We start from the raw sequence: 15,976 nt of genomic DNA, 5'->3' as shown, positions 1-15,976 counted from the left end.
GTGTGTGTGTGTGTGTGTCTCTGACCTCAAATCCACTGAATAACTGTAACTGGAAGTTAAGTCACAGGAAACACAAACAAAAGCCGTCAAAAACATGTCCGGGTCGCACTTGACCCCAAAGTCAAGACAATGAAGACACTTTTTAGCACCATTCATATTTTTGTAATATGTGAGACATTATTTTAATGACAATTGACCCTTCGCTAAGCTCCGCCCCTCTTGGTTAGGGTCGCTGGCTCTGATAATCTCTGCAGAACTCCCCATAGGAATGAATGAGAGATTGTCCTGAACGATGCGTTTTTTGGCTAAATATTCTCATAAACTGAGTGGATCATATTATTAAGTGGGCTGGAATGAAGAGTGACGTTGTAAAGCATATTTATCTAATAATATGACACTTTAATCCTTAGCACGTTCTTCTCAATATTTATTTAAAGGTTGTTTTTAATAGCAAGACATCCTCTCTGGGTACCTTGTGTCACTATTACAAGAGACCCGGCAACAATGCTTTTTACAAGTCCAAATTACAAGCTTTAAATGACAAACTTTTTTCAAATGAGATGCTTTTAATTAATTATCCAGCAGTTCCAGGTTTTTTAAATATTGGTTATTGGTATCAGTATCGGCCACAACGAGCTGTGTATTATCAGTTATTGGTATCGGTGCATCTCTAAATAATTACACATGCAAACACAACAATGACTAAAGATTTTAGTCATGAGATTTCACAGAGTGAGTTTCATTCTGTGTCATTTGAGTCATCATTGTGTCTGTGTCATGTATTTGGCGCCATCTCCTGGTGGCCATATGTAACATTGTGCTTCATGTGGATTATCTAATGATCTATACATCTGATTATCTTGTGTGTGGACTCGATTGAAAGATAATCACAGACTCTAAATAATGATATGTGATAGTTTATGTTCCTTTAATTTTTCATGATGTTATAAGGGAAAATGCGGCATATAAGCAACACCAATATAATTGTCAAAGACATATACTTAGCGGTTACTCGCTATATTTTTATCTGTGAGTAAAACAAATGAGCCAGTTGTATTTTACTCTTTGAGAGCTTTCCAACAACATATGACACATGACTATTTGATCAGTTTGATGTTTTTACTGATTGCAATAATGTGTATTTTTATTTTTATTTTTATTATAATATCGGAACACTTCTGATTTGTCTTCATGTTTTAAAGCACTTGTCTACATGCATCGGAAAGTAGAGCTTCTAAGCTTTCAAATGATACCTACTTTGTGTTGGTCAAGTTGACGAATTATTTTTCTCGCCGGTCCGCCAGTGGGCTCATGAATAAATAATGACAGAATTGAACAGAATTTTTATGCAAAATATTCTTCCTTATATCTTTCACAATTCTGGAGTGAAATATGACCTGACCATGTTTGGAGGAGATTCTCTCATACATGTAATGCATCTGAGATCAGTGGGATGGTTTGGGTTAATGTGAAACCTCTCGTGTCATAAAAGCGGCGAGTGAGTCTGTACCTGCGTTTGGATGTCTCTTTTTTGTCTTTCTTTTGGCCGTTAGCCCACGTCAGTCGGCAGAGCTGAGCGATGACAGATTTGCTGCTTTTAAACGCTTCATCTGAGCTTATTTTAAAGCTGTTTGTTTATCTTTAAGTCACGAAGGCCTGTACGTTCTCTGCGCTGAATGGAAGCTCCATTTATCAGCTGTTGACTTAACGATAAATGAACGTCTCAACAAAGAATGCACTCCTTTCATGCGCCGGCGTTCCGAGGGCCACTTTGAAGTGAAGTTTTGCAAGCGGCTCAAAAAAGGAAGCTTTAAGCGCCGTGTTTTGATTGAGGTCTCATTGTGAGTTGGAGAGAATTTGTGGAAGCACAGAAAGAGGGTTTGGGAGTTACAGAGACATTCCGCGAAAAAAACAAAACACATGGGTATTTCAACAAAGCATGGCAGTACATCTGTTTTACCCCCTGTAGGATTGAACAGGTGAAATATAGTCTCTTAATGTATTTTCTGTTCTGTGTTTTCTGTAGATATGGAGGACAGAGCGAGTTCGTCTTGGGGAAATGGAGTTCGTGCCACAAAGGTCAGTTTCTTCAGTCCTATATTAATAAAAGTCTACAGGTTTTTACGTTCAGCATGGTTTCATTATGTTAAGAATGGAATATCATGTATGTTATGTATATATAGATATTATCAGTGATGGAAAGAGTACTCATTTTTTTTACTTAAGTAAAGGTACTTAAGTAATAATTCACTTGAGTACAAGTAGAAGTACTGAGAGATCTTATGACTCAAGTAGGAGTAAATAAGTAGTTTGCCAATATATATATACGCCTCCATGGAGACGTAGTGCGCATGGAGGATTCACGCTATTCTCCACGGCATCCACGCACAACCCCATGTGACTCTACCCTCCCTAGCAACCGGCCACTTTGGTTACCCCATGTGACTCTACCCTCCCTAGCAACCGGACCACTTTGGTTACCCCATGTGACTCTACCCTCCCTAGCAACCGGCCACTTTGGTTACCCCATGTGACTCTACCCTCCCTAGCAACCGGCCACTTTGGTTACCCCATGTGACTCTACCCTCCCTAGCAACCGGACCACTTTGGTTACCCCATGTGACTACCCTCCCTAGCAACCGGACCACTTTGGTTACCCCATGTGACTCTACCCTCCCTAGCAACCGGCCACTTTGGTTACCCCATGTGACTCTGCCCTCCCTAGCAACCGGACCACTTTGGTTACCCCATGTGACTCTACCCTCCCTAGCAACCGGCCACTTTGGTTACCCCATGTGACTCTACCCTCCCTAGCAACCGGCCACTTTGGTTACCCCATGTGACTCTACCCTCCCTAGCAACTGGACCACTTTGGTTACCCCATGTGACTCTACCCTCCCTAGCAACCGGACCACTTTGGTTACCCCATGTGACTACCCTCCCTAGCAACCGGACCACTTTGGTTACCCCATGTGACTCTACCCTCCCTAGCAACCGGCCACTTTGGTTACCCCATGTGACTCTACCCTCCCTAGCAACCGGACCATTTTGGTTACCCCATGTGACTGTACCCTCCCTAGCAACCAGACCACTTTGGTTACCCCATGTGACTCTACCCTCCCTAGCAACCGGACCACTTTGGTTACCCCATGTGACTCTACCCTCCCTAGCAACCGGCCACTTTGGTTACCCCATGTGACTCTACCCTCCCTAGCAACCGGCCACTTTGGTTACCCCATGTGACTCTACCCTCCCTAGCAACCGGACCACTTTGGTTACCCCATGTGACTCTACCCTCCCTAGCAACCGGACCACTTTGGTTACCCCATGTGACTCTACCCTCCCTAGCAACCGGACCACTTTGGTTACCCCATGTGACTCTACCCTCCCTAGCAACCGGCCACTTTGGTTACCCCATGTGACTCTACCCTCCCTAGCAACCGGACCACTTTGGTTACCCCATGTGACTCTACCCTCCCTAGCAACCGGACCACTTTGGTTACCCCATGTGACTCTACCCTCCCTAGCAACCGGACCACTTTGGTTACCCCATGTGACTCTACCCTCCCTAGCAACCGGCCACTTTGGTTACCCCATGTGACTCTACCCTCCCTAGCAACTGGACCACTTTGGTTACCCCATGTGACTCTACCCTTCCTAGCAACCGGACCACTTTGGTTACCCCATGTGACTACCCTCCCTAGCAACCGGACCACTTTGGTTACCCCATGTGACTCTACCCTCCCTAGCAACCGGCCACTTTGGTTACCCCATGTGACTCTACCCTCCCTAGCAACCGGACCATTTTGGTTACCCCATGTGACTGTACCCTCCCTAGCAACCAGACCACTTTGGTTACCCCATGTGACTCTACCCTCCCTAGCAACCGGGCCACTTTGGTTACCCCATGTGACTCTACCCTCCCTAGCAACCGGCCACTTTGGTTACTCCATGTGACTCTACCCTCCCTAGCAACCGGCCACTTTGGTTACCCCATGTGACTCTACCCTCCCTAGCAACCGGACCACTTTGGTTACCCCATGTGACTCTACCCTCCCTAGCAACCGGACCACTTTGGTTACCCCATGTGACTCTACCCTCCCTAGCAACCGGACCACTTTGGTTACCCCATGTGACTCCACCCTCCCTTGCAACCGGACCACTTTGGTTACCCCATGTGACTCTACCCTCCCTAGCAACCGGCCACTTTGGTTACCCCATGTGACTCTACCCTTCCTAGCAACCGGACCACTTTGGTTACCCCATGTGACTCTACTCTCCCTAGCAACCGGACCACTTTGGTTACCCCATGTGACTCTACCCTCCCTAGCAACCGGCCACTTTGTTTACCCCATGTGACTCTACCCTCCCTAGCAACCGGACCACTTTGGTTACCCCATGTGACTCTACCCTCCCTAGCAACCGGACCACTTTGGTTATCCCATGTGACTCTACCCTCCCTAGCAACCGGGACAATTTGGTTACCCCATGTGACTCTACCCTCCCTAGCAACCGGCCACTTTGGTTACCCCATGTGACTCTACCCTCCCTAGCAACCGGGCCAATTTGGTTACCCCATGTGACTCTACCCTCCCTAGCAACCGGGCCACTTTGGTTACCCCATGTGACTCTACCCTCCCTAGCAACCGGGCCACTTTGGTTACCCCATGTGACTCTACCCTCCCTAGCAACCGGCCACTTTGGTTACCCCATGTGACTCTACCCTCCCTAGCAACCGGACCACTTTGGTTACCCCATGTGACTCTACCCTCCCTAGCAACCGGGCCACTTTGGTTACCCCATGTGACTCTACCCTCCCTAGCAACCGGGCCAATTTTGTTGCTAAGGAGACCTGGTTGGAGTCACTCAGCATGCCCTGGATTCAAACTCGTGAACTCTAGGGGTGGTAGCTTGCGTCTTTACCACTGAGCTTCCTTTCACCAAGGATGCATTAAATTGATCAAAAATACTGCCAAAATTATTATTACGGTTTGCAATAATTGTTTATGCATTACTGTTTTGAAAAAAGAATCTCTAACCAGGATAGAGAGGACAGTGGACAGCCCAGATGCACAACAAAAAGACTGTTGTAAGCGCCACACTTCCTGCTGCCAGTTGGTGGCACTACGAACGTGACCCACAGTAGATTCATCAATGTGATCAGCCCTCAATGCCAAACATACGGGTCAATTTTGATGTAAATCACAGGATGCAAGCAGACGATATGAGACAATTATTTCATCCTATATCTTTGTTAATTTATCGCATCACCATGGAGACACCGTTTGAAAAATCCAAAATCCGTACACACGTCAACACACGTCAGCATCTTCAATGATTGGTGCCAGTCAGATGAATTCCCTATGAGGAGTATTTCAATTCCAGGACATGCCATTTTCAAACAATCCAAAATGGCTGACTTCCTGTTGGGCGGAGCTAATGTCTGTGGTGTGAAAGTTGTCCAGCTTGATGAGATCTGCATACAGTATGCACAAAGTTTGGTGACTGTAGCTGAAAAGGGATGTGCTACAGAGTACCCTGAATATGGCCATTTCCTATTTGGCACTACAGAGCCACCTATACACACCCATGAATGAACCTTTGCCCAGCCCTAATGGCCTGACGATTCTGATGTGTGTGCCAAAGATCATAAAGATTCAAGCATGCCATGTACCTCAAAAACATATGAAAATATATAAAAAGGAATAACAGTGTTTAATGCGTTGCCATGGCAACAGTAGATAAGATCTGCCATTAATTTATCACCTCGCCATGGCAACACCGTTTGAAATATCAAAAATCTGTTCGCAATTTAGAATCTTCAATGTCTTGGCATGATGTTGCCCACGTTTGGTGCCTGTCACTCAAATCCCCTAGGAGGAGTATTTCAAATTCCAGAGCATGCATTTTTCAAACAATGCAACATGGCAGACTTCCTGTTGGGCGGAGCCTATAACTATGAATGTGAAAGTTGTCCAGCTTGATGAGATCTATATGTGTACAATGTTTTGTGACTTTAGGTGAAAAGGCATGTGCTACAGAGCCTCCCAAAAATCTAATTTTCATCGCCAACCCATATCTCACAAGGCGTTTCCATCCGCAGAACTGCTGCTCACTGGATGTTTTTAGTTTTTGGCACCATTCAGAGTAAATTCTAGAGACTGTTGTGTGTGAAAATCCCAGAAATACTCAAACCAGCCCATCTGGCACCAAGAGTCCAGAATTAATAAAACACCAGATGCAGTTTTGTTTTCAACTAAAATCCCAATAATAACCAGATTAATTGAAGATTTGGTGCATAATGAGGGATTTTCAAGTATAAACAAGCCTGAAACAAATAGGGGACTCTTATTTTATAATGACAAAAAGATGAAAAAACAATCGGCCTCGATTGACAGATTTTTGCAGATAACCGATAGTTCCAAAAATCAACTATCGGCACCGATTAATCAGTAAAACCGAAATATCGGTCAACCTCTAGTTGAAACCTAATAATGAAAATAGTAAAAAATATTTAATAATTAGATTATAAAAATATTTAATGATATTTTATTTACCAAACCCGAGTATAGATGCTGCAAGAGCCTATTTGTTAAATTCTTTATAATATAAATATAAATATAAATATAAAAATATAATAACATACATTGTTTTTTTTTAAATAAAAATATTTGTATGATTGTCCATTAAGTATTTATACTTTACACATTTATTACACTTAATAAATGTATTAAATATTTGTTTGTTTGTTTGTACGATTTACATTGAGTTTACATTGATATGTATAACAAGCACTAAATTGGTACTGTCCCTTTAAGAGAAAGTGTTTGCGTGAGCTTCCGCCAGCGAGTGTTTACAGTTGAATGAGCGCAGCACACATTAGTGGCAAAGAAGTTACACAGTTGTTTACAAAAAAATTATAAAACTTTTGATCAAGAGCTGACTGTAAATAATAGAAAGGAAACAAAAGGAAACTTTTATTTGCATAATGTGTTTTGATCGGCTTTTACAGATATGTATTGTTCAAGTTCTCAAATTTAAATTATTTTTCATGTGGGTATATTTCAGTTATAAAGTCCCTTTTGCCATGTATATTGCATATATTACATTTTTGTTACATGCTTATTGTGTAATTGCATTATTTTTACTATTTACAAGTATTTACATCGCTTTATCTAAATACCGGTACTGTCTCTTTAAGAAAAGGGGCATTTCTGTGATCAGTGTCTGTAAATGAGCTAATGTTAATGAAAGAGACTCGAATGGCTTTATCTCATCCATGTTATCCGTGATTAGAATGAAATGTATATTTTTTGTAAAGCGTATTTAAAGAGACTTTATAAAATGACACAGTGGGTGGATCTTGTCTTTGGACCCGCGGAACAATTGTTTTTATAGACAGCCGGTGCAGTTGTGCATCATGTCTTCATTTTAATCGCCTTCACCTTTTGATTTGATGGTGGCATCTGAAAAGGTCAAAGGTCACTTTGCTAGTGTCTTGAGAGCTCACAGTGTGTCTGGCATCAGCGGTCAGATCCGCAGAGGTGAATCAAGGACGTGCTTACAGAGCAGTTTTCAGATCAACACGTCCGCTGCATGCAAATGCATTCACATCTTCACCCTCATGTCGAATATCTCAGGAACTTTTCCTTCGCCGTCTTATCCAGTGAGCCGTGATGTGTGTCTGGCTCCAGAAGAACCTTCTGGAATCATCTGCTGTGACTCTTTCAGTGTTTGTTCAGGGAGAATAAACGCATTTACACTTGAATGACAGTAAAAGGCTGGAGGTGTTATGACACAAACGAGAGTGACGATAATTCTTGAGGATATTACCTGTGAACACGGTGCACAACACATATGCACACATGACTTGGCTGTTTTGATTTATAAGTACGTTGATAAGTTAAACTTATGCAATATCACCCCCCTCCAGTCACGAGTTTGAATCCAGGACGTGCTGAGTGACTCCAGTCAGGTCTCCTTAGCAACCAAATTGGCCCGGTTGCTAGGGAGGGTAGAGTCACATGGGGTAACCTCCTTGTGGGGTACTGGACTCCAGTCAAGTCTCCTTAGCAACCAAATTGGCCTGGTTGCTAGGGAGGGTAGAGTCACATGGGGTAACCGCCTCGTGGGGTATTGGACTCCAGTCAGGTCTCCTTAGCAAACAAATTGGCCTGGTTGCTAGGGAGGGTAGAGTCACATGGGGTAACCTCCTCGTGGGGTATTGGACTCCAGTCAGGTCTCCTTAGCAACCAAATTGGCCTGGTTGCTAGGGAGGGTAGAGTCACATGGGGTAACCTCCTCGTGGGGTATTGGACTCCAGTCAGGTCTCCTTAGCAACAAAATTGGCCCGGTTGCTAGGGAGGGTAGAGTCACATGGGGTAACCTCCTCGTGGGGTATTGGACTCCAGTCAGGTCCTCTTAGCAACCAAATTGGCCCGGTTGCTAGGGAGGGTAGAGTCACATGGGGTAACATCCTTATGCGGTATTGGACTCCAGTCAGGTCTCCTTAGCAACCAAATTGGCCCGGATGCTAGGGAGGGTAGAGTCATATGGGGTAACCTCCTTGTGCGTTATTGGACTCCAGTCAGGTCTCCTTAGCAATCAAATTGGCCCAGTTGTTAGGGAGGATAGAGTCACATGGGGATAACCTCCTTGTGGGGTATTGGACTCCAGTCAGGTCACCTTAGCAACCAAATTGGCCCGGTTGCTAGGGAGGGTAGAGTCACATGGGGTAACCTCCTCGTGGTCGCTATAATGTGGTTCTCGCTCGCGGTGGGGCGTGTGGTGAGTTGTGCGTGGATGTGGCGGAGAATAGCGTGAAGCCTCCACACGTGCTACGTCTCCATGGTAACGCGCTCAACAAGTCATGTGAAGACGCGGAAGCAACTGGGATTCTTCCTCCGTCACTACGCCACCACGAGGACTTAGAGCGCTTTGGGAATTGGGCGTTCCAAATTGGGGATAATAATTAAATAAATGAATTAAATTAATTTATTGACACACGAAAAACCAAAGATATTTCTATATTCAAATTGCACTTCAAACTAAACGACAAGCCAATTAAAATAATGAAGTGGTCCAAAAAAATCGTACATAACCACCCTTCCATTTGCCGTCATGCGAGTATCTGTCTAATATAATAATAATAATAATAATAATGATGATACTAATAATTGAATTATAAATACATTTTAGGTTCACGGTTAACTAGTTTAGGTTATATACGCATGTATACGCTAGAAGCATTTCAAAGGGGAGTTTTCAATAAAATAATATACAACATTTAAATCAAGCACAAGTTGCTTATATTCAGCAAATACTCTTTTTAAAATATCAGTAACAATATAATCATTACTGTCACTTTAAGCTTACATTTATAAAGTGTAAAAGTCTGTAAACATTTAAAGAGACAGTCTTCATTTTCATAGTTTGTCCATTTAAAGTGATTATGAAAAGTTCAAAGTTGTACGGACTATCTTTATGGTACTTTGAGGTAAAGCTTGACGATTATGGTCAACATTAGTGGTCAAGAATTATGGGATGTTAAAGGTTAAACCCTGTTAAGCCTGACGTTTGAAAGAACTGTCAGAATTTATAAAGACATTTTTACATGAAACTTTTTTAGTCCATTAGACAAACTATTAAACGAAATCATAAAAATAAAAACTATGCATAATTTTTGATCAATTAGGCTTTAAACGACATTATCCTCCTGAGGTCCAGCAATACATTTTCAGAGGTACCAAATATTCGAGAGTTTGACCATGACAACTTCCTCTCGTTGCTCTATTAATATAGACTGAAATGTGCCACAGTTCAATTCAGCACATCAGATACAAAATAAACAATATTTATCATACGTATTTTATGCACCAAACACTATATCGACATTTAAAAAAGGGAAATAGTCAAACTTTATCTGCTGGGTCTCATGAACTCATGGTATGATGACATCATAATAGCTCGTAATGTAAAATATGACATCTTTATAATCACGCTGCATATATGACAATACACGGAAATATTAGTTCACACTTTAAATATATCTTATCAAATGTAAATGTCAGAATGTTCAACGCTCTGATGTTTTTTGGGGTGTGCATGAATGTAAATGTAACGGAGGTTGAGAGATATTCCTCTTGTATCATATTTAATACATGCATTTCAAAGGGGAGTTTTCAATAAAATAATATACAACATTTAAATCAAGCACGAGTTGCTTATATTCAGCAAATACTCTTTTTAAAATATAATAATTACTGTCACTTTTACTTTATTTAAATAAGCTGTCATTTATCCCCACATAAGAGTCACTTTTCACACCATTTTAAATAGATCGATATGAACATTGAAACCTCTTTTTCACAATTAACCACTAGATGGCGCCATAAACAGTCGACATTGTGATACTTGTTAGATATCATCGATATCTGATTACAGCCTCCTATCACCCAGCCCTACTGTGAAAGAATCTTTGTTTCACTTTGTTTGACCCTGTTTTTGACCTTTGACCCCTGCAGAATTACGCCGATGGCTCACAGTACGGTCACATGGCCAGCAGGGACCTGGGGTCACATGAGGGTATCTCTCCGCCGTACGTCAACTCAAGATTAGCAGGTAAGAGCCGAGCGTCTCACCTCTTCACCAGGATCAGACTGAAGTCACATGATTTTTAAACATCTGGAAAGTCACATGGTTTATGAGCTTTTAGTCATGAGTGTGTTTATGCTGTGGCTCTGCTTCAGATCAAATGTGTGTTTCTTTTGTTCGTAGAGGGCCGATGCTCAAGACAGAAAGCCAATTATGTGCCGGTGAAGTGTAATTCATGCTTACTGCCTTCATTTGTTCAGTTTATTGTCACACACACAGAGAGTGAGTGTGATGTCACAATACTGCGTGTCTCGCTCTCTGAGTCTGTCTCATCCAGTGAGCTCATGGTCAGTGAATCAGATAATCGGCCCCTGACAGAAGAGCCCAGGACTAATTAAGCCTGACTTAAACCATGAAATCTCTCTTTCATAAATGCACACTTTCAAAGGCAAAAACATTTCCGAGATGTGGTTTGGGAAGTTGTGGCTGGTCCGGTTAACATGGAAAAGATTTGCTTGAGTGTTTATCGCAGCAGATGCAGCGTTTGTCCTTCATGTTTCCTTCCTGTCAAGCTCTGAGCACACGAGTGACATCACATCCTGTCTTTGAGATCTCATCTGTCTTGAGCGTCTGAACAAACTCAACTTCAAATGCTAATATTAGACATTATATTCATATTTACATTTATTTATTAACTTTGATCCAAAGCTACTTTTAAAAAATACAAAGAAAACATCAAGCAGAATACATTTATTTAGAAGAAAAGCGAACGGGAAAAGGGGAAGATTAAAAGGAGAAAAGGAAGAAGAAGAGCAGAAAAGGGGGGGAGGAGAAGAGAAGAAAGAGTAGAAATGGACATGATGAAACAAGAGGAAGATGAGAGAAATAGAGGAAGAGGAAAAGGAGAAGGAGGAGAGGAGATAAAAGGAGAAAGGGATAGGAATAGAGGAGAGAAGGAAGAAGAGGGGAAGGGGAAGAGGAGGAAGAGAAAAAAGGAAAAGGAGGGATATCAGAAGAGAAAAGGAGAGGAGAGAATTTTGAAGCATAAAGAAGAAAAAGAGGAAGAAGGGAAGAGAAAATGTAGATAAGAAAAGGGGAAGATAAAGGGGGAAAAATAAAAAATGGGAAAAGGAAAACTAAGGCAAAAGAGACAACCAGAAAGGGTAAGAGTGGGAATGGGAAAGAGGAGGAAGAGGAAGGTATGAAGAGGGTGAAGGGTCTCTCTCTCTCTCTCTCTCTCTCTCTCTCTCTCTCTCTCTCTCTCTCTCTCATTTGAAACAATCAGTGCAGGATTTGTGACACACACACACACACACACACTCACACACAGTCACACACACACACACACACACACACACATCTGGAAACTCTAATCTTCTGGTGTGTAGTTCTGGATTGGAGCTCATCATGTGTGTAAATGTCAGAGAAAGATCTGCTCAATGTTTGTCCACTGAAAACACCTTCATTCATGATATAATGACCTGAGAGTCACGGCACACCAGCAGACGTGCATGCGGAGTTTAGAACGAGCTGTTGATTTACGGCGTGTGTGTGTGTGTGTGTGTGTGTGTGTGTGTGTGTTAATGGACGTAATAAAACACTGGCTCAAGTCTGTAATAACACAGAGGCGTTTAATAAGGACTAATCACAACCGAATAACGACAGGGCTTTAGCATGTTTGTTGGTAATGCAGGGTTGGGCAGCATGTTAAAGTGTGTGTGTGTGTGTGTGTGTGTGTGTGTGTGTGTGTGTGTGTGTGTGTGTGTGTGTGTGTGTGTGTGTGTGTGTGTGTGTGTGTGTGTGTGTGTGTGTGTGTGTGTGTGTGTGTGTGTGTGTGTGTGTGTGTGTGTGCGCGAGCAGGTGCTGTGCTCACTAACACACTGTTCTCCTCCTGTCATCTACCTGCTAAATGAAGCACACAACAGTTGTGTACTGTAAGCAGGTTTTGGACTCTGCGAGGCCCAGTTAAGAAACGCTGGAGTCTTGTTGTCTCCTGCAAGCACTTTTCCGACACAAATACTTTATTGCTGTTTATTCAGCAAGCAGTTTTTCCTGTTGGCCTGCAGTATTTTTATGCATATGGAGAAGTTTGTTTGAAAAGTGCTGACCCCTGTGATTACACATAAATTATTTAATTTTTTAAATGATGTGGGTGGGGATGAGAGCGACTGTGCCATTCTGAGCAGCATTAATCCTCACGACTTCACTGCGACTCTGAAATACTGATATTTTGCATGGAGGGGCAAATTACTATAAATTAAATCATTTTTTATTTGTATATTTTATATTTAAATAAATCATTAAATACTTAAATCATTCATTTTAGCACTAATTTCCATTTTCATTTTATCATTATCATATTATTATTATTATTAATGAATACAAATTAAATAATGCATTAATACACAATACGTTCTGTGGATATTATTATTTCTGGATTGTGCATTTAAATTCACAGTTTGGACTTTTTCTCTGTGTCAGGCTGTAGCTCGAACGGCCCTTCGAAAAAATGAACTGATATTTGGGGTTTTCCAGTGCTCCTGGTATAAGCAGGATAATCCACGGCTCGGTGTGTGTTCAACGATTGGAAATGCATTTCGCGGAGGCGGAGCTTCTTCGCCTCCATATTGTGCATTTAAAATCGTTTTACGCACACCTAGCCGTGGATTATCCCTTACAAATTGTTTGCATTGTTTATGTATATTTTTGTGTCTTTATATATATATTTATTTATATATATACTTTTAAAATCTGCGATTAATTGCGATTAAAAAAATTATCAAAAGAATCGTGATAAACGTTTTTAGCGACTGACGGCACTAATATATATATAGTTTTAAAATCTGCGATTAATCGGGATAAAAAAATTATCCAAAAAGTCGCGATAAACTGTTTTAATCGACTGACAGCACTAATATATATATATATATATATATATATATATATATATATATATATATATATATATATATAGTTTTAAAATATGCAATTAAAACAATGATGCAAATAATCACGCTAAAAAATGTTTTGCGAATGACAGCACTAATATATATATATATATATATATGTAAAATCTGCGATTAATCGCGATTAAAAAAATTACCCAAAAAGTCGCGATAAAGTGTTTTAATCGACTGACAGCACTAATATATATATATATATATATGTAAAATCTGCGATTAATCGCGATTAAAAAAATATGCAAATAATCGTGAGAAAAACTATTTATCGACTTACAGCACTAATATATATAAATATATATAGTTTTAAAATCTGCGATTAAAAAATTATCCAAAGAATCACGGTAAAAATTTTTTGCGACTGACAGCAGTAATATATATATATATATATATATGTAAAATCTGCAATTAATCGCAATAAAAATATAAAAAAACTTGATTAAGCGTTTTAATCGACTGACAGCACTAATATATATATATATATATATATATATATATATATATATATATATATAGTTTTAAAATATGCAATTAAAACAATGATGCAAATAATCACGCTAAAAAATGTTTTACGACTGACAGCACTAATATATATATATGTAAAATCTGCGATTAATCGCGATTAAAAAAATTATCCAAAAAGTCGCGATAAAGTGTTTTAATCGACTGACAGCACTAATATATATATATATATATATATATATATATATATACATATATGTAAATCGATTAATCGCGATTAAAAAAATATGCAAATAATCGTGAGAAAAACTATTTATCGACTTACAGCACTAATATATATAAATATATATAGTTTTAAAATCTGCGATTAAAAAATTATCCAAAGAATCACGGTAAAAAATTTTTGCGACTGACAGCAGTAATATATATATATATATATATATATATATATATATATATATATATATATATGTAAAATCTGCGATTAATCGCAATAAAAATATAAAAAAACTTGATTAAGCGTTTTAATCAACTGACAGCACTAATATATGTAAATATGTAAAATCTGCGATTAATCGCAATTAAAAAAATTATCCAAAAAGTCGCGATAAAGTGTTTTAATCGACTGACAGCACTAATATATATATATATATATATATAGTTTTAAAATATGCAATTAAAACAATGATGCAAATAATCACGCTAAAAAATGTTTTGCGACTGACAGCACTAATATATATATATATATGTAAAATCTGCGATTAATCGCGATTAAAAAAATATGCAAATAATCGTGAGGAAAAACTATTTATCGACTGACAGCACTAATATATATAAATATATATATCACGATTAATTGCACATTTATTTTTGTTAATCATGATTAATCGCAGATTTTAAAACTGCTGAAATTTGAAATATATATTTCTTTTCTTGTCAAAATTAATTTATTTCCATCTTAGGAATGAAAACAAAACAATATATATCAATATAAAGCTTTATTACCATTTTCCAAACAAATCCTTCCACAGTATAAAGATAAAAATGCACTAAAATATCTCCAATTCATGTAACATTAAACGTTTCTTAAAGTCTGCTTTACACTAGCATTTAAAATAATATTATTTATACAGCTGGAAACACATAAGTAACGTTCACACTCACAGGCGATGTGTTGCACAGAGGCAGGTGTGTGTCATCTGTTATACACATCAGTGTGTTTAGAACACACACACACACACAGATGGTCACTGATGGGACGGGTTCGAGGGTTGTGAATCCCTGCGACCCTCCCGTCACCTCTCATCTCTCTGTCCTCCTCTTCCTCACCACCTCCGATCTCATTAACACGTTCCATCATTCCAGTGGCGGGATTCAGACCTCTGCAGGTCACTCGCCCTCCGGTCACCCTCCGGACACTGTGAGAGAGACGGCGGGGTCTGTGCGGTATGAAGTTGATCTGACAGGTTGGCGGTGATATGTGGAACAAGGTGTGGTCGACACCCCGTGGAGGGCGTCTTCAGGGACGTTTAGGTGTAAATTGACCAGACGTTCCGATCGGAACAGACACGGCTGAATTCATCATGTACAAACGTTACCGTTATACCATATAGGGATGGAGAATATGATCTTATTGGTGGTGTGTTGACACACTTGTGTGTGTGTGTGTGTGTGTGTGTGTGTGTTTGTTATTTCTAAAGGCATTCTGATATTCCTGTGAGAGAGTGTCTGATTGGTCCGCTACTTTAAGACACGCCCACAGCCACTGAATAGCTGGTGTCTTAATCAATCATTTAATAATTATTATATTATTATTATTATTATTATTATTATTATTATTATTATTATTATTATTATTATTATGTGTGTGTATATATATATATATACAATTATAATAATAAGATTCTATTTTATATCTTATATTTTCTTCTCATAATTAATAATAAATATAATATCTAATA

General features: G+C 39.8%; 1 protein-coding gene and 1 long non-coding RNA gene across 5 annotated transcripts in view; one reads left to right on the top strand and one right to left on the bottom strand.

Annotated features, from left to right (window-relative positions):
• The window catches only part of LOC127627850 (uncharacterized), a 258,329-nt gene that overhangs the window by 33,268 nt on the left and 209,085 nt on the right, over window positions 1–15,976 (bottom strand). The window lies entirely within an intron of this gene.
• Window positions 1,989–15,976, top strand: part of LOC127627830 (transcription factor 4-like) — a 137,110-nt gene continuing 123,122 nt past the window's right edge. For 2 of the 4 annotated variants that reach the window (XM_052104407.1, XM_052104409.1), the window contains exons 1-2: window positions 1,989–2,079; window positions 10,524–10,620. In XM_052104407.1, coding sequence (XP_051960367.1) covers window positions 2,029–2,079; window positions 10,524–10,620 — 148 coding nt within the window. In that variant the 5' untranslated portion in view covers window positions 1,989–2,028. The remainder of the gene's footprint in view (window positions 2,080–10,523; window positions 10,621–15,976) is intronic. The other 2 variants (XM_052104408.1, XM_052104410.1) reach the window with 1 other exon arrangement.

Source organism: Xyrauchen texanus, chromosome 34 (assembly GCF_025860055.1).
Source record: "Xyrauchen texanus isolate HMW12.3.18 chromosome 34, RBS_HiC_50CHRs, whole genome shotgun sequence".
In the NCBI taxonomy this organism is placed as follows: domain Eukaryota; kingdom Metazoa; phylum Chordata; class Actinopteri; order Cypriniformes; family Catostomidae; genus Xyrauchen; species Xyrauchen texanus.
This window is presented reverse-complemented; position numbering and strand designations above follow the sequence as displayed.